Source organism: Salvia splendens, chromosome 22, assembly GCF_004379255.2.
Source record: "Salvia splendens isolate huo1 chromosome 22, SspV2, whole genome shotgun sequence".
Taxonomy (NCBI): domain Eukaryota; kingdom Viridiplantae; phylum Streptophyta; class Magnoliopsida; order Lamiales; family Lamiaceae; genus Salvia; species Salvia splendens.
Window position 1 is genome coordinate 24,384,594 of NC_056053.1, and position 22,936 is coordinate 24,407,529.

Consider the following 22,936-nt stretch of genomic DNA (forward strand, 5'->3'; position numbering starts at 1 on the left):
TTTTCTGTGTTTACTTGCAAGAATAGTGTAATCCTCATTTATTATGTAATGGTGTAAATGTTTTTTGTGCACAGTATAACGGAGTAATGAAAAGAAAATTCAATGTAATTATTAAACATAAGTATATGACTTGATAGAAATCCACAAGGTTACGACCTAGAACCAATTGGTGATAGGAGGAGTGGTGCATGAAATTAATATGTAGTTGTTACAATTCTTTCTTTACACCGATGTGGAAGCATCTACTGCCATGAATTGCAGTCGTCCGGGCATGAGCAGATTCAGATGGCCGTGGACCTCGTGGAGCGGTGTTTGCTCTTCGGAGACATGCCCAGAATGGTGTATGTTGCGAGGAGCTGATGCATATCACAAAAAAAGTGGCGGATCATTTTGCACTAATGGCGAATCCAGAACTTAATTTTAGGGTTGAACCATTGGGTGCAATCCTTTTGCACTAATGGGAGAAAGATTTGTTACTTTAATAAGTACTAGTAAAATTGTAATTCGAATTTTTAAAAACAAAAAGACATGGTTTAACGTCTACTTCTTATGCCCGGCCATGCCATTTCCGGCCGACTCTAAGGAAAAATTGCCTCCTATTCGTGACCTGAAGCCCCTCCCACTCCTCTAAATCCGCCACTGCATATAGCTAAGGACTACACGGCTGGAGGTAGCCGGATAGCCTCCTTCAAATATCACGTCGCCCGATTCGATCCACATGTCGTCCCAAATTGAACCGGACCGGACCATATCAATAGATGCCCGCTTAGTTGGTCGCTACTTTCCCAAATTGAACCGGACTGGACCATATCAATAGATGCTCGCTTAGTTGGTCACTACTTAGTTACAAACCATTTCACTGTAACAATTTTTCCTATCTAGCTTGGGAAATCTATTAACTAATCAATCAAATACAAATTAATTAAATTACACATTTTTATCTTAGTTCTTACAACTTTTCCAATTCTATTATCAACAAATCAAACCGAAATACCGATATGTATGGATCACCAAGTGTCTGAATTATGTATATTCATAGTTATACACTAATTTATAGTACTACCTTTTTACATGGATCGATTTACATGTGTTACCGTACTCACTATATATTATGCTAATACGTTTCGTTAATTGTCATTAACATTCTTGGGCAGTTTCATTCTACTAATAAAAAAAGTAGTAATGCCTTTTTCTTGATTCAAAGCATATTAATGCATGAAATCAATGTTAACTCATCTTTTTTTTTTTTTGCAGATTGATTGAAAATGAGCAAACCAGAAGGATCAAAACCGGAATCTCCAAAGCTGAACAAGAGAATCTTGTCGTCCTTGTCCAAGAGATCAGTCATTGCACATCTTTGGCATGACATTGAAGTTGGTAAATTCATTAATCTCAATTTAATTATGTTAATTACATCACACCTTTTTCAATTCATCATGTTTTTGTTTCACTGCAGGACCTGAAGCGCCTCACATTCTCAATTGCGTATGTCTTCAAGCCACGTGCCACTTAATACAACGACAGATTTATCGTCACGGGGGCTTAATTTTTCCTTAGGGTCGCCAGAAAAAAAACGATGTGAAATTACAATTTTCCCACCTATATGCATGTTTTTTAAGAAGAAAATTCAACGAGGTTTTTATCTCATCAAAGTAAAAATGAACTGTTCTCGGTCTCGTTTCGTTCACTTTCAAGGGTGCGAGTTATTTTCGATCCATGGATCCGTCCCTGAAAATTATATTCTGAAATCGCCATTGGATCAATATACTTGATTAACTAATTTTGCCCATCATTATGTTAATTAGGAGAAAGGTAATTAATCAATATGTAAAGAGTATATGTTTTGACAGGTTGTGGAGATAACAAAAGGAAGTAAAGTCAAATATGAACTTGACAAGAAAACTGGCCTCATAAAGGTTGGTTGCTTGATACTTATTACTCTTTGGCTATCTTTTGGATTCTGATATAACCATTGCTTTTATCAATATTACAATTCACTAATTTATAGTAATTGATTTCATCAAAATTATACTCCCTTCGTCCCGCTTTAGCAGTTTCAGTCACTTTTGAACACTCGTCTTATCTACATTATTCTCTTTTTTATTTTACCATTTCTTCACTTTAACTATTTATTATCATTTTTATAAAATGAGTGCTCAAAAGTAATTGAGATTGCTAGAGCGGGAGAGAAGGAGTAATTCACTAATTTATATTGGAGTGGTGTTATTCTACCATAACAAGCGTTGCTATAATTTCAATTCAAATAAAAAGCCTTCATCTATAAGTGGTATAGTAAAACATGTAATTTACATTACAAGTATGATTATTCTTATCCTAACAATTATATCCTTCATTGGATCAGTAAGTGATGGTAGTATAAATAATTGAGGATTAACTAATATCGTTAATTTATCATTTTTGAGTAAAATTTACTCTTTTATGACAAGTATATAGCTTTATTCGTATGATTGTTTTAAAACTTTTTCAGGTTGATCGTGTTCTATACTCGTCGGTGGTATATCCCCACAACTACGGTTTCATCCCACGCACACTATGTGAAGACAATGACCCCATTGATGTCTTGGTCCTTATGCAGGTACCAACATTATGAATGTTTCTATCTATTTCTTTGTTTCTTGAAAATAATCAATTTTTTTACCAATTTTTGTACTCACTTAAAAATTAACCCACTTTCATTTATAAACTATATATTACTTTCACTATCTCACCTTCATTAAAATCTGTGTCATGCACCCTATTATGAAATAGGAGCCCGTCCTTCCGGGAAGTATGCTGAGGTGCAGGCCTATCGGGCTAATGCCCATGGTCGACCAGGTATATCCGGTGCATCCGTCCTAATTCAAATATAATCGAGTTACTATAATCACGCCGATTAATTAACTAAATGGATAAAATGAAAATAAAACACAGGGGGAGAAAGATGATAAGCTGATAGCAGTATGTGCTGATGATCCAGAATACAAACACTACACTGACATCAAGCAGCTCGCCCCTCACCGACTCATGGAAATTCGACGATTTTTCGAAGATTGTAATTATTTTAATTAATTCTCACGTTTAATTAACTTCAATTAGTATGTAACCACTCTAATTAAGTGTGCGTGTGTGTATAATTACTGTGTTTGTGTGTAGATAAAAAGAATGAAAACAAAGAGGTGGCAGTGAACGACTTCTTGCCTCCGGCGGCTGCGCTGGAAACTATTCAACAATCCATGTGAGTCAATGCGTGAATGCATTTTTAGAGTAGATTGTCGGAAAAAAAAACTAAAAAATTTTCGATGTGTCTTGTGATTGCTGATGTTTTTCATCCAAATGACATCGGTTTATGTTCACTATGTGTGAGCACATGCTCACTGGATGACTTCAATTTTTAAAAAAATTGTTTGTGCAAAGAAATCAAATCCAAGAGTTTTCTAGCTGATTTTTAAAGTTGACTCACGCACTAAAATTTGACCAAACTTTATGATTTTGTTTTACAATTTACCCTTTTTGTTTATATTTCAGTTAAAAATCCAAAAACATAGTAAATTTTGTTATTTTGCAAAAAAAGGAATATGGTTTCTATAACTAATTTTTTACGACTTGTTGTGCAGTGATCTATATGCTGAATATATTTTGTTGACTCTAAAGAAATGAGGCATCAGAAATCAGCAGTTTTTGGGAGGAGATGAAGTTGATTACTACTGAATAAGAGAGAGTGATAGTTAGTATTATAATACCTTAAATAAAAAATCGTCCTATTATTTTTCATTGATGAGTTTTGCCAGGCAGTACATAGTTTGTAATTTGGACGGTTGTATTTACACAATTGCAAAGATCAATATATATAATTTGTACTTTATTAATGAAATTGATTAGACACGTCACGTCATTACGTGACAATATAACAATATGTTTGGATTATCAAACTTGTACTCCATACAATGAGGATCATATATGAAAGTAGATGATAACGACTTGATTAGTTTTATCCTCCTCTATTTCCTCGAATTAAACAAGATAATAAATATAATACTCCCTCCGTCCCGCACTACTCGCCCCTTTCCTTTTAGGCACGGAGATTAAGGAATGAGTGATAGACAAAGTCAACAATTACAGCTGTAGGTATAAATTGTTACTAAAAATGGAAAGAGTGCAAATAACTTGGGACGCCTAAAAAGAAAATAAGTGCAAGTAGTGCGGGACGGAGGGAGTATTAAATATATTTCTGCAAAAATACATAGCATATGAATATCACAATCTTATGTTATGCGGTATAGTTTACTTTCAAAACTGTCAATATTCTGAAAATGATTCAAATTTTTTTTATTGAGAATAGTTGCAAACATCTCCTTCCCGTTGCATATCATCAAAATGTCATTCAACCAGTCATCTTTCATCTCATTTCGCAGCTTTGACCTCACAAATTTTATTATCGAAAATACTCTTTCAACAGATATTGTGTCGTTTTGTTGCCATTGATATAAAATAAGACCAATTTAATCAATCGACAAACCAATGAGAAATAATATTCCCTTGAACAAAAGTATGATACACGATTCCTCTATAAAATTTGTAATTTATATTCAATCTTTAATAATTTATCACAAGCTATAACATTCTGAATTTAGTCTAATTAAGGATAAGGCAAACAAAACAATTAAATCAATAATAAAAAAATTAAATGCTTTATGAGTTCCTAGTATTTTGGAACTTGTGCCATCTCAATTAGCAGGTGAGGCGAGGCGAGGCAGGCCCATTTTGTGAAGCCCAATTACTAAATAAGAATTCATCTTCTCCGCAGCAGATTTAGCGCACAGCAGCTAGCAGGAGACTTGGCGCCGTGGGGTCGGCAGTTGAAGGAGGGTGATTCTCCAGTCATCCGCCGCTGCTTTGTCGGTTCATCTTCTCTTACCTACTTTCACTTTACTTTTTGATGCTTTTAAGAATTGTTTGCACGATTTGAGCCTATCTGCTCCTGTAATCAAAAATCTCCTGCACAAAATAGTGAGAGCATTAGCAATGGGGCGCTCTAAGGCGCGCCCCGTCAGCAGTTTTATCCTCTTACCTCCCCACCTACAGTGGGGCGCCCTAAGGTGGGCCCTATGGCGCGCCACATCATCATTTTATTGTTTTGTTTAATTAATTTAACTGTTTTCAAATAACAAGTAACGAGTAAATAAAAAACGGTCTAAATAACAAACGACGAAGTTTTAATAAAAAAAAGTTACATCATTGAACTAATAAAAAAAAAACTAAGTCGGACTAATTCCCAACTTCCGACGCAGCTCATCGAGTAACGCTCGGAGATATTCGGCTTCGTCGGGGTCGGTACACTTCTTGAGGGCTCTGTGCGTCTGCAACATCGTCCTTGCCATCGACGCTGTTGCTAACGACTCAAACGCGGTGGCCGTCTGGGTCGGGAGCTCTACCGGGACCGGAGCTTGGGTTGCAGCAGTCGACGATGAGGTCGCGTCTCCTTCCCCTTGGCTTTTGCAGCCTTGACGCCGGGAGGACGCCGGAAGGACACCGGTGTGCCGGAACTCCCTTCATCCACGTACGTCCGGTTGAGATCAACCGGGTGACTGCCGCTGCCGCTGCTCGTGTAGTCACCGGGAACACCGGGCCAAAGTGAGAGTTTCGTCGTTGTTGTAGTTCGTACGGCCGGGGGCGTACTCATCGCAATCACCGGGATGCGGCAACTTCTGCGCCCGCTGCCGGTTCCGCTTCTTTATGGCTGGGGCGGAAGCGGTCGCGGCGGGGTCGGGATCGGCCGCTGCGGTTGGGCGGTGCGGAGACGGCTCCATGTCAGACAACCCATACGATTCCGTACTGAAATCGGGATCGTAATGGGTGTTGGTGTCGAACGAACGATAATCGCCGGGTTCTGTACCCGGCCAATGCGTCCCTGTGCTAAACGTAGAACTATTGGGGCTTGGATCCATTTCGTAGTAATTATGTAAATGTAAGTTTCGAAAATGAAATCGCGTGAAATGAAATGTTACAAATGAACGGTATTTATAAAAAAACGAAACCGCTTGCCATCGTCCGCGGTAGATCGTCCGCGACCTCCACAATGGGGCGGACGATGGCGCGGACGATGACCATCGTCCGCGGCCATCGTCCGCGACAGCCGCAATGGGGCGGATGATGGCGCGGACGATGGCCATCGTCCGCGCTATCCTCCGCGACCGAAGTATAGGGCGCGACTATCGTCCGCGTCCTATGGCGCACACCCGCAATGGGTGCTGACGATGGATGGCGCGGACAATGCGCGCCATCGGGCGTGCCATCGTCCGCCCATTGCGGATGCTCTGATGTTTTCTTAACAAAATTGATTGCCTTTTTACGGTAATGATTTGCTTACAAATTACGAATTCACAACTCAAACTATAATACATTTTGTATTAATTACTAGTACTTTACAACATAAAACTAAAAAAATAATGAAATAAAAATTATAAATAAAAAAATATTCCTAGATTTACTAAATCGCCCCCCCCCCCTTCCAAGCAACTAGTTTACAGTTTTCTTCAAATTCAAACTTCCTCTTCACTAAATTTTTACAGTATCTTTAAATTCATTATTCTTTTCTAAATTTCCTTCCTATTATAATTCACAACAATGCTTTCTCTATATTTCTCTACTCTCTTCTCATTTATTCTCTAATTTTCCGTAGAGGCGAAATTGTCGTACGTGGAGTCGGGAGGCGGAGTTGCCGTGGGTCGGAGGGCGGATTATAGAGTTCCCAAGCAGTACTCACGGAGGCCCGACCCCACCTGGGTCCGTCATTGCTTCTTATGACAACAAAACATAGTTTCGTTAGTTAGGCATTTCCCCTTTAATTAATAGATTAGATGTTCAAGTCTGAACAACGAGCTTTTATTTCATTTTAAATAAGTTTATATCTTGTTTTCTGCATTCCACAACAATTTTATTATTTTATTATTACTCCCTCCGTTCACGAAAAATATGACACTTTCATTTTCTGTACTCGTTTTGAAAAAATGATAATAAATAATTAAAGTGGAGAGAAAGAAAAGTAAGAGAAATAATAATATAGACAAGAAACTCCTCTACATTATTCTCTCGCGTACTTTACATTCTCTACACTTTAACTAATTATTATATTTTTTAAAACGAGTGCAAAAAATCAAAGTATCCTATTACTATCATTTTTCGTGGATGGAGGGAGTATTTAAAACTAAACAATTGGAAATACAGTAAATTCTGTCTACATTAATTGCAAGAGTAGAAAATTATTGCAATGCCCAAAAAATGGAAAATTACTAATAAGTAAAGTTTGACAAACACGTAGGAATTAGAATTGGAATTTATGACTATTGAAGTTGATGTAATCTATATTTTATCAAACCCTTGGAATCGTCGGTGAAGATACTGCATAAGTTTGACTAAAAAGCTTCAAAATTAATTTATGAAAATTAATAAGTTCAAAAAATCCAAATACAAAATTACTCTTTTGCTTGAAAGAAATCTAAATACAAAATTATCTTTAGTTTCAGTAATTGAATAAGAGGTGTTATAACTTATATCTATAACCCTAATATCCAAATAATTAACCAAAATGATTGTTAGAAAACAAACAAATAAAAATTAATTAAAAATAATTCATCTTTTTCGTAACAATTGAATAGTTCAACCAATTAATCTCTTTGCCCCGCAAGCCGCCACTAGGGCACAATGCTTGATGCCCTAAAAGGTTCCACCCGCCTCCATCCCTATCTTCATGTTTACCGTTATCACAATCTTTGCACCGCTATAGGGCTACTCGATTGTCTTATTCGCATATAGAGTGACCAAATATAAGACATGGCTCATCCGCTATAGGGCTACTCGATTGTCTTATTCGCATATAGTGACCAAATATAAGACATGGCTCATCCATTTACAACACATCGGGTACGCCAAAGACCACAGTTACATTAGCAAAGATCAAGCATAAGAGAGTAGCAAACTTCGTATGTGTTGCTTGACTCGACCACACCTTTACATATAACGTTTTCATGGATGATATTCCTCAGATTAATAGTGGCATCAATTTAATTTTAGATAAATTTATGAAATTGAAGATTCTATAAGTCAAAATAGAATCATTAGAGTTTTCCATGAATAAAATTATTGTGTTTTACTATGTTCTATTGACTTTTGGATTTGGTCCGATATAATAAAGCAAGAAATTAAACACGAATTGAATAAAAAAGGAAAAATAAAAGAAAAAGAAAGAGCGACGAACAGAGAAGAAGAAAGATCGGAATTCGGAAACGAAGGTGTGAAGGCGATCCGATTCAACTGAGGAAGCAGTGGAATTGCTTCCGATTCACGACGACGACCACTGCAATCGCCACTGTAATTTATCCTCTCAGATTCATTTCACTCAATCCAATTTCCGCATTTGAGCTCGAGATTTAGGGAATGTGGTTTACGCAATTGGAGAGGTAGGGCGGTCGATGTCGGCGTCTCAAACCCTAGGCGGCGCATCCCGCTGCGGCTGGGTGCTGGGGCCTTCGCTCGACAAGATCATAAAAAATGTGGCGTGGAGGAAGCACTCTCAGCTCGTTTCCGCCTCCAAATCCGCTCTCGACAAGCTCGAATCTCTCTCCGACGACCCCTCCGATCCCGCCTCCTGCTCCCCTCTCTACGGCCTCTCCTCCTCCGATGCCGACCTCCTGCTCCAGCCGCTCATCGCCGCGCTCGAATCGGCCTACCCTAAAGTCGTCGAGCCGGCTCTCGATTGTGCCTTCCGTCTCTTTTCATTTGGCCTTATCCGCGGCTGCGAGATCAAGGAGGATGCCTCGATTATCTACCGAATCATTGATTCCGTCTGCAAATGTGCTGCAATTGCCGATGAGGCGATTGAGCTGGCGGTGCTGAAGGTTTTGCTGGCGGCTGTTCGATCTCCATGCAATCGCATTCTCGGTGATTGTTTAATCTATATCGTTAGGTCTTGCTACAATGTGTACCTCGGCGGCCACAGTGGTACCAATCAGATCTGTGCCAAGGCTGTTCTTGCGCAGATGATGATCATTGTTTTCACTCGAACGCAGGAGAATTCGATGCACGTTGATGTGAAGAACGTTTCGGTTTTTGAATTGCTCGAGTTTGCGGATAGGAATCTTAATGAAGGGAGTTCTATACATTTCGCTCAGACCTTTATCAATGAGATTATGGAGTGTAAGGATAGCCCTTTTATGGTGAAATCGCCTACAGAGTTGCAAAATGGTTCCGAAGCTTCTGAAGAAAGACCTGATGAGGAAAGCAGAAAATCTGTTGATGAGAGTGCTGATGTGAGCGAGTATAGTACGATTAGGGAGGATGGTTTTATGCTCTTCAAGAATTTATGCAAGTTGTCTATGAAATTTTCATCACAGGAGAGTTCTGATGATCAGATTCTGCTGAGGGGAAAAACCCTCTCCTTGGAGCTCTTGAACGTGGTCATGGGAAATGCAGGGCCAATCTGGCGTACAAACGAGAGGCAAGTACCAAGCTGTAGAATGATTCATGTGCACCTAATTGAACATTATCTCTAGTTTGCATTTTTGGCTAAATCAATAGGGAGATCTATGCAAAAGTATCTATGTGGATTAAGATTAGTTATCCTACAAAGTTGATCGAATTTGCCTTGATAGATTAATAGATTAGTCAAGATAATAGGATGAACGAGTATGGTGCTGAGTCTGTGTCATATTGAGCTTCTTTACCTGGGAGGTGATGTGAATGGAAAGACCCTAATCTCCCCAAGATGAGTTTCAACATTAGCCCTTTTGAAACTCAAACCTTTATCTTCATGATTTTTAATAACGGGATGAAGTGAAGGGAATCATACTTGCAGTTGCACAAATAATTTCTTGATTATTTTGAGGTTTTCTCTTTCTTGTATATTAGGGAAATGTTTTTTTACGAAGTAGCTAATATGTTCTTCTGTTTCTTGTTTGTTAGGGGAATGCTTTGTTTACAAAGTAGCTAATATGCTCCTCTCTAACAGGTTTCTTTATGCTGTCAAGCAATTCCTGTGTCTGTCATTGTTGAAGAACAGTGGACAATCTGTAATGTCTATTTTTCAACTTCTTTGTTCAATATTTTGGAACCTGTTGTTGAAATTTAGGTCTGGGTTGAAATCAGAGATTGGAATTTTCTTTCCCATGTTGATTCTTCGAGTACTAGAGAATGTGCTCCAGCCTAGTTTCTTGCAGAAGATGACTGTTTTAAGTTTATTAGAGAAGATCTCTCAGGATCCACAGATTGTTATTGATATTTTTGTCAACTATGATTGCGATGTGGATGCTCCCAACATATTTGAAAGGTACAGAGAGTTTGATCCCAAATTATTGTTGTTTTTGGTATATTTTAACTACCAAATAATTTCATTTAGCAGACCAAATACTTGCAGGATTTCAATAGCCTTTTACAGTTTTCTATAGCTTGTGCCAATTTTTAATTCCCCTAGATTTTTGCAGGTCTGTCAATGGCCTTCTAAAAACTGCTCTAGGTCCACCTCCTGGTTCCATTTCCTCCTTGTCTCCCATCCAAGATATGACATTTCGTCATGAATCAGTTAAGTGCCTAGTGAGGATAATTAAATCAATGGGATCATGGATGGACCAACAGCTGAAAGTTGGAGAATATAATCCAACAAAGACCTCTGATAATGAAAACATGGTTGAGAGTCCGAATTACCACAACGATGATGCAATAAATGCTGATTTTGAGCTACACCCAGAAGCAAACTCTGAAATTTATCATGCCGCAACACTGGAGCAGCGTAGAGCTCATAAGTTGGAAATTCAGGTTTGCGTATTATTTCTCTTTAAGTAATTTATCTGTGGGTCCTCAAGAATTCTAAAGTAGGAGTCAAATTTTTGGGTAATTTAATGTCAGAATAGGGTTGCATTCTAACAATGCAAATATTTACCATGTAAAACTAGTTGCCTAATCTCGTAAGAGTCAAATTTTTCTTATAGTGGAAGACTGGTATGATTTGGAACATTTCAGTGATTATGTCAGTGTAATGGGCGCAGAAAGGTACTGCGCTGTTCAATAGAAAACCATCGAAGGGAATTGAGTTCTTGATAAAAGCCAAAAAAGTTGGTAGCTCCCCTGAAGAAGTGGCCCATTTTCTGAAAACTACTTCTGGCCTGAATGAAAGTATGATAGGTGATTATTTTGGTGAGCGGGAGGAATTCCCTATGAAAGTCATGCACGCTTATGTTGATTCCTTCAACTTTGAGAAGATGGGCTTTGGTGAAGCAATCCGATTCTTTCTAAGAGGATTTAGGCTACCTGGAGAAGCACAAAAGATCGACCGCATCATGGAAAAGTTTGCAGAGCGCTATTGTAAATGCAATCCGAACTCGTTCACCAGCGCAGATACGGCTTATGTCCTTGCTTACTCTGTCATAATGCTCAATACCGATGCCCATAATAGTATGGTAAAGGATAAGGTGCATTTCTAATACTTCAGTAGTTTCCTTTCTATTCTGTCAATGTTTCCTGGAATGTTTCTAATTTGTTTGAAAGGGGAAAGTAACATGCTTCTACACTTCTAGTAATGAGCATCTGTGACAATATTATTGGAAATAAAGTGCATGTATACTTAATGACAAGAATTCGAACAGTTTGGTTGCATAGTATAGTCTTATTTCTTTTTGGCATTCTAGTGCTATCTCCCATCTTAGAAGTCAAACTATGTACTACTGAAGTATTCTCTTTTAACTTGATACCTTCATTGTAATCTTATTTAGTCTATATAAAACTAGTAAGGTAATATCTATTTTATTGAGAATGAGATCTTTAAATTTTATGCAAAAGAGTTCTTAACTCTGTAGTTTGAGTATAATTTTTCCTTTCCCATAATTTTATGAAATTAATTAAAAACCATTTCTTGTATATGGTCTTAATTTGCATGATTTGATCTTTCTGTTCTAAATAAACTTTCCAGAAGCGTTCTTTGACATGCTTCCTCTTTGTTGGTGAACTCTAAGCCATTATTATCTGCTAGAAGCATGGTCCAGAAACAAATATATTGGATATCATAGCACCTTAGAAGTACTAAACAATTGAATAATTCCTTCTGGACATTCATAATGAGCTTGCATGGACCCGAGATGTCCCATGTATCTCGGATTCTCGGACCCATTTTTTTATGTTCATGAATAGGCAAAAGATGTGAAAGTAAAAGTGTTTTACTTATACTGCACTTGTTTCCCCAGTTCTAGCTACTCCTTGATTTGATTTTGTTTGTAAGTGTGGGCTTCTTCTGACTTATATTGAGATTGGATTTTGACTTTGAAGATGACCAAGGCTGATTTCATTCGGAATAACCGAGGCATAGATGACGGCAAGGACCTATCTGAGGATTACTTGGGCTCTCTGTATGACCATATTGTGAAAAATGAGATTAAAATGAAGCCTGATCCTTCTGCTCCACAAAGCAAACAAGGAAACAGCCTGAATAAACGGCTGGGTTTAGATGGCATACTCAATCTGGTATGGAAGCAGCCAGAAGAAAAAGCACTGGGTGCAAACGGATATCTGTTAAGACATATCCAAGAACAGTTTAAAGCAAAATCTTCAAAATCAGAGTATGATCCAGTTCCACTTTACAGTAGTTTGCTAGACTATTTTTGTATTAGATATTTGTTAATTGTTATCTAGAACCAGTATCAGGCTATCATCTACTTGGAATAGGAAGATGCCTAAATGGAACTATCAGTTGAACTTATTCGATGCAATTGGAGTAAACTATAATGCAATGTTATGATCATGTTTCTGGTTTTTCATTCTGAGGGTGTCTACTACTTTGCAAAATTTTCTCAAGTATTCCCTTTTCTTCTGCAGAGTTGTTTATCATGCTGTAGCAGATCCTGCAATATTGAGGTTCATGGTTGAAGTTTGTTGGGGCCCAATGCTTGCTGCATTTAGTGTAACTCTGGGCCAGAGTGATGACAAGGAGGCTACTTCCCAGTGCTTACAGGGCTTCCGATATGCTGTGCATGTTACAGCAATGATGGGGATGCAAACCCAGAGGGATGCTTTTGTTACCACTGTTGCCAAATTTACTTACCTCCATTGTGCTGCAGATATGAAACAAAAAAATGTAGATGCAGTGAAGGTATATGTCAATTTGATCCTTCAATAAATAAACCACTTGTGTAATCTGCTTACCTTTAACTCAAGAGTCAAGACCACCATGACGAGTATAATATTTATGTGTGGTTTCCGTAATCTCTATGAATCTATGAGCTGATTGTATGGGTATTTTAGTAATATGAAGTATTCATATTCCATGAAAGTGATCTGAGGCAAACTGTGTTTCCTTTTCAGGCCATTATATCAATTGCTATTGAAGATGGCAATAACCTTCAGGAATCATGGGAACACATTTTGACATGTTTATCCCGGTTTGAGAATCTACAGCTCTTGGGAGAGGGAGCACCATCTGATTCATCCTTCCTTAATACATCTAACTCAGAACACGATGATGTTACATTAAGAAATGTGAATTATCCATCCCTGAAGAGAAAAGGAACACTCCAGAACCCAGCTGTAATGGCAGTTGTTCGAGGGGGCTCTTACGATAGCACGTCTCTTGGAAAAAACACTCCTGGTCTTGTTTCTCCAGAGCAGATCAATCATTTCATTTCAAACTTGTATTTGCTTGACCAAATAGGGAATTTTGAACTAAACCACATTTTCGCTCATAGCCAAAGGTTAAACAGTGAAGCAATTGTGTCCTTTGTAACAGCACTCTGCAAAGTCTCCATGTTAGAATTGCAGTCTCCAACTGATCCACGCGTGTTTAGCCTCACAAAACTCGTGGAAGTTGCGTAAGATCCTTTCCTGAATTGAAAGTAATGATTAATCATAGTGCTGTCCTTGTGTCATTTAGATTGGGAAATAAAACAAATTGATGCCTTTGTTTTGCAGACATTATAACATGAATCGCATAAGACTTGTGTGGTCTCGGATATGGAGTGTCCTTTCCGATTTTTTTGTGGCGGTTGGGTTGTCAGAAAATCTATCTGTTGCAATCTTTGTTATGGACTCACTGCGGCAACTTGCTATGAAATTCCTAGAACGAGAAGAACTGGCAAATTACAACTTTCAAAATGAATTTTTGATACCCTTTGCAGTTGTGATGCAGAAAAGTAATTCCACAGAGATCAGAGAGTTAATAGTTCGATGTATCTCTCAAATGGTCCTCAGTCGGGTCGGTAACATAAAATCTGGATGGAAGAGTGTTTTCACGGTAATGTTTTATTTCACATTTAACCATGGATGCTTTCATTTCCAAGTATCTTTCATATAGTTTTTTTATGGAACTTCCATGGAAGTTCATGTAACACTTTGTGGTCCAGCTACCAGTGAGACTATCTTTTAGATTTTTGAGATGGCTAATAGTTGTAGAAGGTGCATACTTTTGTTCGGACTGATTAATGACCTTCCTTAATTCATCGAGTTTTAGTAAAGATTGAAATAACGTACTTGCTTCTTAGATTATATTTTGAACTATATCGTGATGCCTTGGTTTGCCTTTGAAATGTGATTTCAGGTATTTACAGCGGCTGCAGCTGATGAAAGAAAGAGCATAGTCTTGTTGGCCTTTGAAACAATGGAGAAAATAGTGCGGGAATATTTCCCCTACATAACTGAGACAGAAGCTTTGATATTTACTGATTGTGTCAAGTGCCTCATCACCTTCACAAATAGTAGATTTAACAGTGATGTCAGCCTCAATGCTATTGCTTTTCTGCGGTTCTGTGCTGTCAAACTTGCAGATGGTGGACTTGTTTGTAGGGAAAAAAGTAAGGAGGATGATTCTTGCAGTCAAGTTTTAAATGAAAATTCTGTCGATGGTCAAACTTGCACAGACAAGGATGACTATGCGAATTTCTGGATTCCCTTGCTCTCAGGTATTTAATTTAATTGATATTTGATAATTATTCTGGTGGCAGTCTAGCCACTAATGGTTGTATCTCTGGTCACAAAAAATGTCTTGTTTTTCCGATGTCTTTGTAGTCTTGTTCCTATTGGTGGATATAACAAATTTACCGATTGATACCCCTTGCTTTAGATTATTGACTTTTTTTTTATTAATTCAACTTCAGGACTATCAAAATTGACATCAGATCCTCGAGCAGCCATCAGAAAGGGTGCTCTGGAAGTCCTGTTCAATATTTTAAAGGATCATGGTCAACTTTTTACACAACCATTCTGGGCTAATGTTTTCAATTGTGCGATCTTTCCCATATTCAGAATCAGTGTTGACATTAAAGATTCTGGTCCCTTGCATCCTGAGGGGAATGTATGGGATTCTGAAACTTCTATAGTTGCGGCCGAGTGTCTTATTGACTTATTTGTCCATTTCTTCGATATGGTAAGAACCCAGATGCATGGAGTAGTATCCATACTAGTGGGGTTTATGAAAAGTCCAGGTCAAGCCCCCTCAAGTGCGGCGGTAGCTGCTTTGATGCGTTTGGCTAATGACTTAGGGAGCAAACTCTCCGAAGATGAGTGGCAAGATATCGTTCTCTGTTTGAAAGAGGCTGCTGGATCCAGTCTGCCTGATTTTGCGAAGCTTCTGAAAACCATGGACAGCATTGAGATTCCAGATATTTCTCAGCCCGATAATGAAATGGAATTGTCTACCGGCCGTGGAGTAAATAATGATGGCTCTGAGGATAATAATGCAAACCTGCAAACTGTGGCATATATTGTATCAAGAATGAAAGTCCATATTAATATACAGCTACTTGTTATACAGGTTCATGCTCTCTCTCTCTCTCTCTGAGTCGTGCGTTTACCAGCATGCCAAATCTTTTTCCTTAATTTCGAATTTGATAGCTCGTTGAAGTTTCATGCTGATCTTTCTCCTTACTCACAGGTTGTGACTGATATTTACAAGATCCACTGGAAGTCCCTGTCTCCAAATATTGTCACCACAGTACTCGGAATCTTTTCATCAACATCGTCTCACTCTCACGATTTGAACTCCCAAACATCATTACTGCTCAAGTTAGACAGAGCATGCTCTATGTGGGAGATCTCAGGTCCACCACTCGTTCACTTCGAAAACGAGTCATACAAGAGCTACCTAAACTTCTTGCATGATCTACTAGTGAACAGTCCATCTCTGTCAGAGGAGAAGAATGTTGAAGGCGAGCTCATTTCCGTATGCAAGCAAGTGCTGCAGACATACCTCGAGTGTAGTGGATTCGAATACGTATCACAGGATAAACCTAGGGCGAACTGTGCTCTCCCACTAGGCTCCGCGAAGAAGGAGGAATTAGCAGCTCGGACGCCTCTAGTTCTATCAGTTATGTGGATTTTGGGCAGTCTAGGGAGGAATTCGTTCAGGAGGCATGTTTCTGAGCTGTTTCCGTTGCTGGTGGGTCTCGTGCGAAGCGAGCATAGTTCGATGGAAGTGCAGAGGGTTTTGAGCAGTATATTTCAGTCGTGTATAGGTCCTTTAGTATGTAAGTGAACCTTGTTTATGTATAGAGTATAAATTGAGATTCTTCTCTTGCCTCATTATCTATAGGGATATTGTTTTGATGCTTAGGAAGATTCTATATTGAGGATCAAAGCCATTTTGCATTACTTTAGAAATATATGCATTCATACTAGTTTTGGCTACACTATCATTAAATTCGTTCATTTTCTTCTTTCTTTATTCCATTATTATTCACATTGCCCTTATTGTTGTTCCTTACGGACTGAAATTAATTGCAAGGTATTTGTATAAAAAATCGGATGTTCTGAAATAATCTAAAATCCAAAATATATTAAAAAAATACTACATATTATAATTATAAACCTAACAAATTACAAAACCTTTGTGTTGAACAATTTTGATGCTATTTGACTAGATTTTATATATATGTATTCAATTTTAGATTTTTCGGATCGGATATTTTCAATTTGGATTTTCAAACAATGTGAACTGATTCATTTTTTCATAAAATTTTGAATTCTCAGATCAAGTCAGATTAGGCAAAAGTCTAAATGTTCGACTCAACGAGTTTCATTTCCATTAGAATTGTGGTTCTTGTCATTGCACTGATCGTTGAACCGCAAACTACGATCCCGAATCCGCCTTTCGTCGTAATCCATGGAAAGTAAAGTGACTACTGATTAGTGCAATCACAAACCAAAGATTCGAGAATAATCCCACGATTAAGGGAAGAAAATTATTCCACGCTGTAATCTCACCACAATTTTGAAAATAAAAAACACAAAAAAAAACAAAAAGAGGAAAAATTCAAAATGTGAACAAACGAAATCACAATTTTGCTGTGTGAACCTTTTCAAAAACCCAAATAAAAACACGCTGTAAAGTGTATACCAAAAACAACATTCCATTCATTCCATCTTTCTCCTTCTCCCCTTCCTTCTCTCTCTAGAATTCAATCCAAAATCAATCACAGATTCACAATGAGCTCCGTTTTCCACCTCCATAGAAACGAATCCCTCCCTCTCTCGCAATCCGCAACACGCGAGGCCTCCTCAGGCCCGGGGATCCGCCGCCGCCTCTCCTCCCTCTCCCTAAATCTGAAGATCCAGCCGTCCTCCTCCTCCTCCGCCGCCGCCTGGGCAATGCGCCGCTCCAAATCCATATCCTCCATGGGCGAGTACGCCGGCAGCTCGGTGCGGAGGTTGTGGGGATGGGGATGGGGCTGGATCCTCGCCAGAAAACCTACCTTCGCCGCCGATCTGGAAATGAACGAGGACGAGGCCGCCGCCATCGGCAGCCACAGCAGGGGCAGCTGGCGCCACGTCATCCACAAGGTCGCCTCGCAGCTGCGTCGCAAGCTGCGGGGATCCGACGGCGTCGGCCTACCGCAGACGTTCCGCTACGATTCGTTCAATTACGCGAAGAATTTCGACGATGGAAGGTCCGCCGCTTCTCTCATTCACTGAATCTACCATTCCGTTTATATTCGTTGCTGTGATCTCTGTCACGCGTTGTTTGTATCATATTATGTGAATTTGTATGATATTCTTTAAATTGATTGATTAGTTTGGTCTGTAATTCGTTGAATTTTGAAGATGAACGCGTAATTGTAAAATGTTCAGCTACAGTCTGGATTTATTTATTTATTTATTTATTTATTTATTTATTTATTTATTTATTATTGCCAATGCCGACATTATATATGTCTAGGTGGCACATTTACCACCTGAACTTCTGTCAATCACTAGTAATTTCTCAATTAATCCGTCATCAATTACTCCAGTTAACTTGTTAAGTGGTAGATGTTGCTACTAATGTAATGACAAAAGGTAATGATAGTTTCTCATCTACTCGTGATTAGAATGACTCAAATCTTCGATCGATTGATTGCATTTATCGATCAAGTTCCTAGAGTTTAACAAACCTTCATAGATCAATAATAGTAAAGATTCAATTCTTCGATCCCCTAATTGCGAGGAAAGTGTATTACCGATGAAGTTAACTTGCAGAGTGCGTGCTTGATGTAACAAAATTAGTTTGACGAACCTTCGATTTACTGGTTGTAGTAGGTGGAAGTAAGGTTATATTGATTATTGGAAAGTTAAGATTAAAGAAGAATAATTGAGGTTTATAATGCAATAAATAGAAGAGAATGACAAGTTATGATAATTGGAATTTGGTATTAGTCATTGAAAGGCATATGCTACTGAATACTAGAAAATAATGACAGGTCATCCAACTTGAGGGTGACTTGGAAATTAAATTATGTCCACGCTGTCTCATTTCATGAATGGGTGGTGATGCCAATTAAATTATAATCGGAACTGCCCGCCGATTCATCACCATTCACTATAATTTCAGTCACCACAAAATAAACTAAGCCGGCTTATTATGAATTAAATTATGTCCACAAAATATCTAACTCATAATTCCAATGAAATACAAAGAAATTGGGATTCATGGAGTGGCATGACTAATAAATTAATTGGGTAGTTGGGTCTCGATTCTCTTTGTCCACAAAATAATGTTTCAATTTGGCATTTTCAGATATCTAAAGTCTCATTTATTTATTTTTATTTTAGATAATTTTAACAAATTTCTCCTACTATTTCGTTCAAGTAACACTCGATCGTCTTTACATTCACGATGGAGGCCTTGTATTACTTCCCAAGCAACTATGGTCTTTTCAAGAAAATTAATATACATATTTTCACACAATTCTGTTGCAAGAGATTGCAATAGCAAATGAAACTGCAAGTAGAATATAATACTAGTATAAATCATAGCAAATGCAATACCTTATAGAATCTACAAATACTCAGTTATTGCTTGTAGAAAATTGATTGCATTTCGTTAAATACTAATGTATATGATGTTGGTATAAATCAAAAGAAAGACAAAATTACAACACTAAAAAATAGATTCCCAAGCACCAGCAGCTGTAGCAGAAGTTCACTATCTAAATTACAACATTCCTATCTCCAGTATGAAGGTCACAACCTGTCTAGTTTCGCAGAGACACGGGTACTGTCGAACACGCATTACTTTAAGAGGCATATTTAGCCGAACCTTGTTTAACATTCTTCTTCCTGTACACTGCGCCCTCGTCCTATGCGAGTTGGGCTAACGGTTTAATAGGACAATCAATCAGGATTGAATTGATGGGTGAAGGTCAGGTAAGGGGTATGCTGTCTCACTAGACCTGATGATGAAATCTCTACTTCAATAAACTAATGAAATAATGGATTTCTATTATAAACATAAAGAGAGCTTCACCTGTTGTCATAAACCTAGAAATGAGAGAGATGAAGGCAAAAAAAAGTTGTGTTAAATACCTGTGGCAAGTTTAAAGCGAAAAGCTGAGGGCATCTGGAGCATCTCTCATGCTCATATTCAAGCTGTTTCGCATTGTCCGCCTTCCGATGCCAGCATTACCCTTTGTCATCATAGCAACGAATTCCCCATAATCGATCCTTCCATCCTGGAATCACATACCGGGGAGGATTAACTAAACTCATATCCATGATAAGTTACTTGCATCACTCAACAAAGTAAGGTGACTTACATTATCTTGGTCAACTTCTTTGATGATATCTTCAAGGAAGTTATCCGACATGTGTTGTTCTTCGCAAGCTTGCTGGAGTTCATCAAATGTAATATAGCCACTTCCATCTTTGTCAAAATATCGAAACGCTGCCAAAAGATGTTCCTCACGCTCGAGCTTATTCAAGTGCATCGTCGCTGCTATAAATTCTCCGTAATCAATCGTCCCACTGTTGTCTACATCAGCCTGCAAGCATAATAACAATTCAACTATGAATGACAGAAACTTTAAACATATTAACAAAAAATCTTACTGAAGAACCGAACAAGAAGCATATAGACTATAAACTTATTGACAAGATACGCCCATACCGCATCCATAAGATCACGAATTTCTGTATCCTTCAATGTGGAACCATATTTCCTCAAACCAGCTTTGAGTTCGTCAAATGTGATCGCGCCACTGTTGTCAGTGTCCATGGCCGTAAACATTTCTCTTAAGCCGGCTATCTCCTCTTCTGACAAGCTTTCAGCTATTACCTGGAGCAAGAGTAGAATCCCATTTATTTCTATTTCCTAAATCTTGTGATAACTGTTTGAAAGATGCCTTAAACTGATAAAAGACTCAAAATTGAAGAGAACCTTCAAAGAAAAATGCTATAAATATTTAGCTGCGTCCGTTACATACCCTCAAAGCCATTTTCTTCAACCTATTCATTGCAGAAAATTGCTTAAGGCGAGAAAGTACAGCCGCGTCCAAGGCTCTGTCAGGAGCAACACCATTTTCAGATATCCAAGGATGACCTAGTATGGTTTTCAAGCAAAAAAACCAATTAAAGATGTCTTTGTAGAGTAGTGCAAACAACGATCGTGTGCAGTCGCACAGGCTGAAGGATTACTTGATTGACATACGAAGTGGAAAATACAATATTAAAGATAGGGTAACAAACACACTTAATACTTGATGAGCAGTCGCACGGTCTGCAGGATGCATGCATAGCATCTTCCGAATAAGATCCTTAGCACTCTCCGATATCAGTGGCCATGGGTCGGAATCAAAGTCAATGTGACCCTTCAAAACAGCATCAAATATCCCCTGCTGTGTTTCTGAACAACCAACATAAATCATCAGTTTGGAATGAGGATACGAATCTCTAAAGCAATGGGTATATAAACAAACTCATTACCAGCCCAAAACGGAGGCACACCACTAAGCAATATGTAGAGTATGACTCCTGCTGTCCATACATCTGCTTGTGGCCCATAATGCTTCAACAGAACTTCTGGTGCAACATAATACGGGCTTCCGACCACATCAGTGAAAATCTGCCCTGAAGAAGCAAACGGCGTACAAAGTTAAACAGACATCCGAAGCTATTAGAAGTAGTTATTAGTTACTAGTACCTGGCTTGAAGAAAACAGAGAGCCCAAAATCAATAGCTTTAAGAGAGAAATCATCATCCTTGTTAACCAACAAGAAATTCTCTGGTTTAAGATCTCTATGCATAACTCCGAGCGAATGGCAAGCCTCAACAACACCTACGACGATCTTAGTCAGCTCAGCCGCCTTCTGCTCCGTGTAGTGCCCCCTCTGTATAATCCGGTCGAACAATTCACCTCCGTTGCAAAGCTCCATGACAATGTGGACATACAGAGTGTCCTCGTACGCCCCCTTAATTGTGACGATATTCTTGTGACCAGACAGATGGTGCATTATCTGAATCTCCCTCCTAACATCCTCCACATCCTCCTTGGAGATCAACTTCCTCTTCGTTATCGATTTACAAGCGAATTGTAAACCTGTGGCAATCTCAGTGCAGAGATAAGTCGTACCGAACTGCCCCTGCCCCAGTTTATGCCCGAGCACGTATAGGTCGCGAATGTTGGCAGTCTTGTGGCCCATGACGAAGTGAGCCTGGTTGGCCATGCCTCGGGTCATGATGATGCTGCTGCTGGTGTTGCTGTCTTTGCTGGGGCAGATCACCGGCGGCAAACCATGCTCCTTTTTGGGGCTCGGGTGGGCGTCTTCACCGCTCCGGGAGGAGGACTCGGACTTCGAATTCAGCTGCTCTTCCGGCTCACTGTACACCTCTGAAGGCTTGTCTCCCAATGATCCACGGCATGTATTGCCCATCAAACCCCAAATCTCTCTCTGCCCCTTTCCACCATCCAATTATTCTTTCCCCCCTTTTTCTGGAAATTATGAACGGAATACGATTCAATCATACAATTATACGCCAATTAATCAACTACACAACGGAAAAACTCAAATAAAAGCTAATTCATGGCAATAAACAGAAATGGCGATGGAGATCGGATGAATAATCAAATGAAAAGCGAAACGATAAATAAGCATAAATAGATGATTGCGGAAATGGAAATGGAAATGAGAAAGGAGAATTCGAAAGCGAAGGAGAAGGAAACGTACGAAGATGATTAAGCAGATGCGGAGATGGATTGATGGAGAGGAAATGAAGAGGCTTTGTAGATCTCGAGATAAAATTGAAGCATTGCCGGGAAAAATGGGGAGAGAGGGATTGAGTCAAAGGAATTCGTGTGTGTATGTATATATACATGTGTGTCGGACCGCTGCGCGTTTAATTCGTCAACTGCTGTATACATTCATGATAGATACATATATTAATTTTTGCATTTAATTCCCCTTCTAAGTATTACTAGTATAATTTGGTGTAGTACTAGTATTTATTGTTGAAATAAGAATATGCTATGCCTATGCATTTTGTATGTACAATACTATATAAATTAATCTTATTTTTTCTACTGTAATTTCTCTATAAAATTATTTTTTCTAATAACTTTCATTTAATTTTCCAGTATCTTTTCGCCAACCATTTTCTTTATCTTTATAGTTAATTCTCATATGTCCGTGATTGCAATTTACAAGTCTCATTTCTTATCAGC

At 38.6% G+C, this 22,936-nt stretch overlaps 4 protein-coding genes across 6 annotated transcripts; 3 read left to right on the top strand and 1 right to left on the bottom strand.

The window, feature by feature from the left end:
• Positions 1 to 1,151: 1,151 nt before the first annotated feature.
• On the top strand, positions 1,152 to 3,866 carry LOC121787314 (soluble inorganic pyrophosphatase 3-like). 2 transcript variants are annotated; one of them, XM_042186009.1, is made up of 9 exons: positions 1,152 to 1,176; positions 1,255 to 1,377; positions 1,457 to 1,485; positions 1,851 to 1,916; positions 2,489 to 2,596; positions 2,770 to 2,835; positions 2,932 to 3,052; positions 3,154 to 3,235; positions 3,615 to 3,866. In XM_042186009.1, the coding sequence occupies exons 2-9, from the start codon at positions 1,266 to 1,268 to the stop codon at positions 3,655 to 3,657; spliced, it is 627 nt and encodes a 208-aa protein (XP_042041943.1). In that variant the 5' UTR covers positions 1,152 to 1,176; positions 1,255 to 1,265; the 3' UTR covers positions 3,658 to 3,866. The 2 variants fall into 2 exon arrangements, with proteins under 2 accessions (XP_042041943.1, XP_042041944.1); XM_042186010.1 differs by having other exon boundaries at positions 1,155 to 1,179.
• A 4,352-nt stretch (positions 3,867 to 8,218) lies between these two features.
• LOC121785956 (brefeldin A-inhibited guanine nucleotide-exchange protein 1-like) lies at positions 8,219 to 16,643 on the top strand. Of its 2 annotated transcripts, none has more exons than XM_042184449.1 (11): positions 8,219 to 9,493; positions 10,004 to 10,321; positions 10,476 to 10,806; positions 11,037 to 11,459; positions 12,310 to 12,599; positions 12,856 to 13,129; positions 13,342 to 13,844; positions 13,945 to 14,266; positions 14,570 to 14,930; positions 15,126 to 15,781; positions 15,902 to 16,643. In XM_042184449.1, the coding sequence occupies exons 1-11, from the start codon at positions 8,469 to 8,471 to the stop codon at positions 16,499 to 16,501; spliced, it is 5,103 nt and encodes a 1,700-aa protein (XP_042040383.1). In that variant the 5' UTR covers positions 8,219 to 8,468; the 3' UTR covers positions 16,502 to 16,643. The 2 variants fall into 2 exon arrangements, with proteins under 2 accessions (XP_042040383.1, XP_042040384.1); XM_042184450.1 differs by having other exon boundaries at positions 9,321 to 9,493; positions 9,958 to 10,321.
• A 587-nt stretch (positions 16,644 to 17,230) lies between these two features.
• LOC121786133 lies at positions 17,231 to 18,147 on the top strand. Its single transcript, XM_042184677.1, has one exon. The coding sequence runs from the start codon at positions 17,452 to 17,454 to the stop codon at positions 17,935 to 17,937; it is 486 nt and encodes a 161-aa protein (XP_042040611.1). The 5' UTR covers positions 17,231 to 17,451; the 3' UTR covers positions 17,938 to 18,147.
• A 1,123-nt stretch (positions 18,148 to 19,270) lies between these two features.
• On the bottom strand, positions 19,271 to 22,582 carry LOC121788111 (calcium-dependent protein kinase 26-like). The gene is made up of 9 exons (XM_042186987.1): positions 22,443 to 22,582; positions 21,419 to 22,207; positions 21,202 to 21,345; positions 20,969 to 21,121; positions 20,703 to 20,818; positions 20,387 to 20,554; positions 20,037 to 20,261; positions 19,807 to 19,952; positions 19,271 to 19,673 (listed from the first exon to the last, which is right to left on the bottom strand). Exons 2-8 carry the CDS (start codon positions 22,146 to 22,148, stop codon positions 19,818 to 19,820), a joined length of 1,671 nt encoding a protein of 556 aa, XP_042042921.1. The 5' UTR covers positions 22,149 to 22,207; positions 22,443 to 22,582; the 3' UTR covers positions 19,271 to 19,673; positions 19,807 to 19,817.
• Positions 22,583 to 22,936: the final 354 nt, after the last annotated feature.

What these genes read in the sequence shown, in the direction of transcription:
- LOC121787314 (XM_042186009.1), top strand. Translation starts at nt 1,266, where the DNA reads ATGAGCAAACCAGAAGGATCAAAACCGGAATCTCCAAAGCTGAACAAG. An exon ending in CGCCTCACATTCTCAATTGC is followed by an intron (nt 1,486 to 1,850) that starts GTATGTCTTCAA and finishes ATGTTTTGACAG; the next exon opens with GTTGTGGAGATAACAAAAGG. An exon ending in GAAACTATTCAACAATCCAT is followed by an intron (nt 3,236 to 3,614) that starts GTGAGTCAATGC and finishes CTTGTTGTGCAG; the next exon opens with TGATCTATATGCTGAATATA.
- LOC121785956 (XM_042184449.1), top strand. Translation starts at nt 8,469, where the DNA reads ATGTCGGCGTCTCAAACCCTAGGCGGCGCATCCCGCTGCGGCTGGGTG. An exon ending in CTCATAAGTTGGAAATTCAG is followed by an intron (nt 10,807 to 11,036) that starts GTTTGCGTATTA and finishes TAATGGGCGCAG; the next exon opens with AAAGGTACTGCGCTGTTCAA. An exon ending in ACAAAACTCGTGGAAGTTGC is followed by an intron (nt 13,845 to 13,944) that starts GTAAGATCCTTT and finishes TTTGTTTTGCAG; the next exon opens with ACATTATAACATGAATCGCA.
- LOC121786133 (XM_042184677.1), top strand. Translation starts at nt 17,452, where the DNA reads ATGAGCTCCGTTTTCCACCTCCATAGAAACGAATCCCTCCCTCTCTCG.
- LOC121788111 (XM_042186987.1), bottom strand. Translation starts at nt 22,148, where the DNA reads ATGGGCAATACATGCCGTGGATCATTGGGAGACAAGCCTTCAGAGGTG. An exon ending in CTCTGTTTTCTTCAAGCCAG is followed by an intron (nt 21,346 to 21,418) that starts GTACTAGTAACT and finishes TTGCTTCTTCAG; the next exon opens with GGCAGATTTTCACTGATGTG. An exon ending in TGTGCCTCCGTTTTGGGCTG is followed by an intron (nt 21,122 to 21,201) that starts GTAATGAGTTTG and finishes TTGGTTGTTCAG; the next exon opens with AAACACAGCAGGGGATATTT.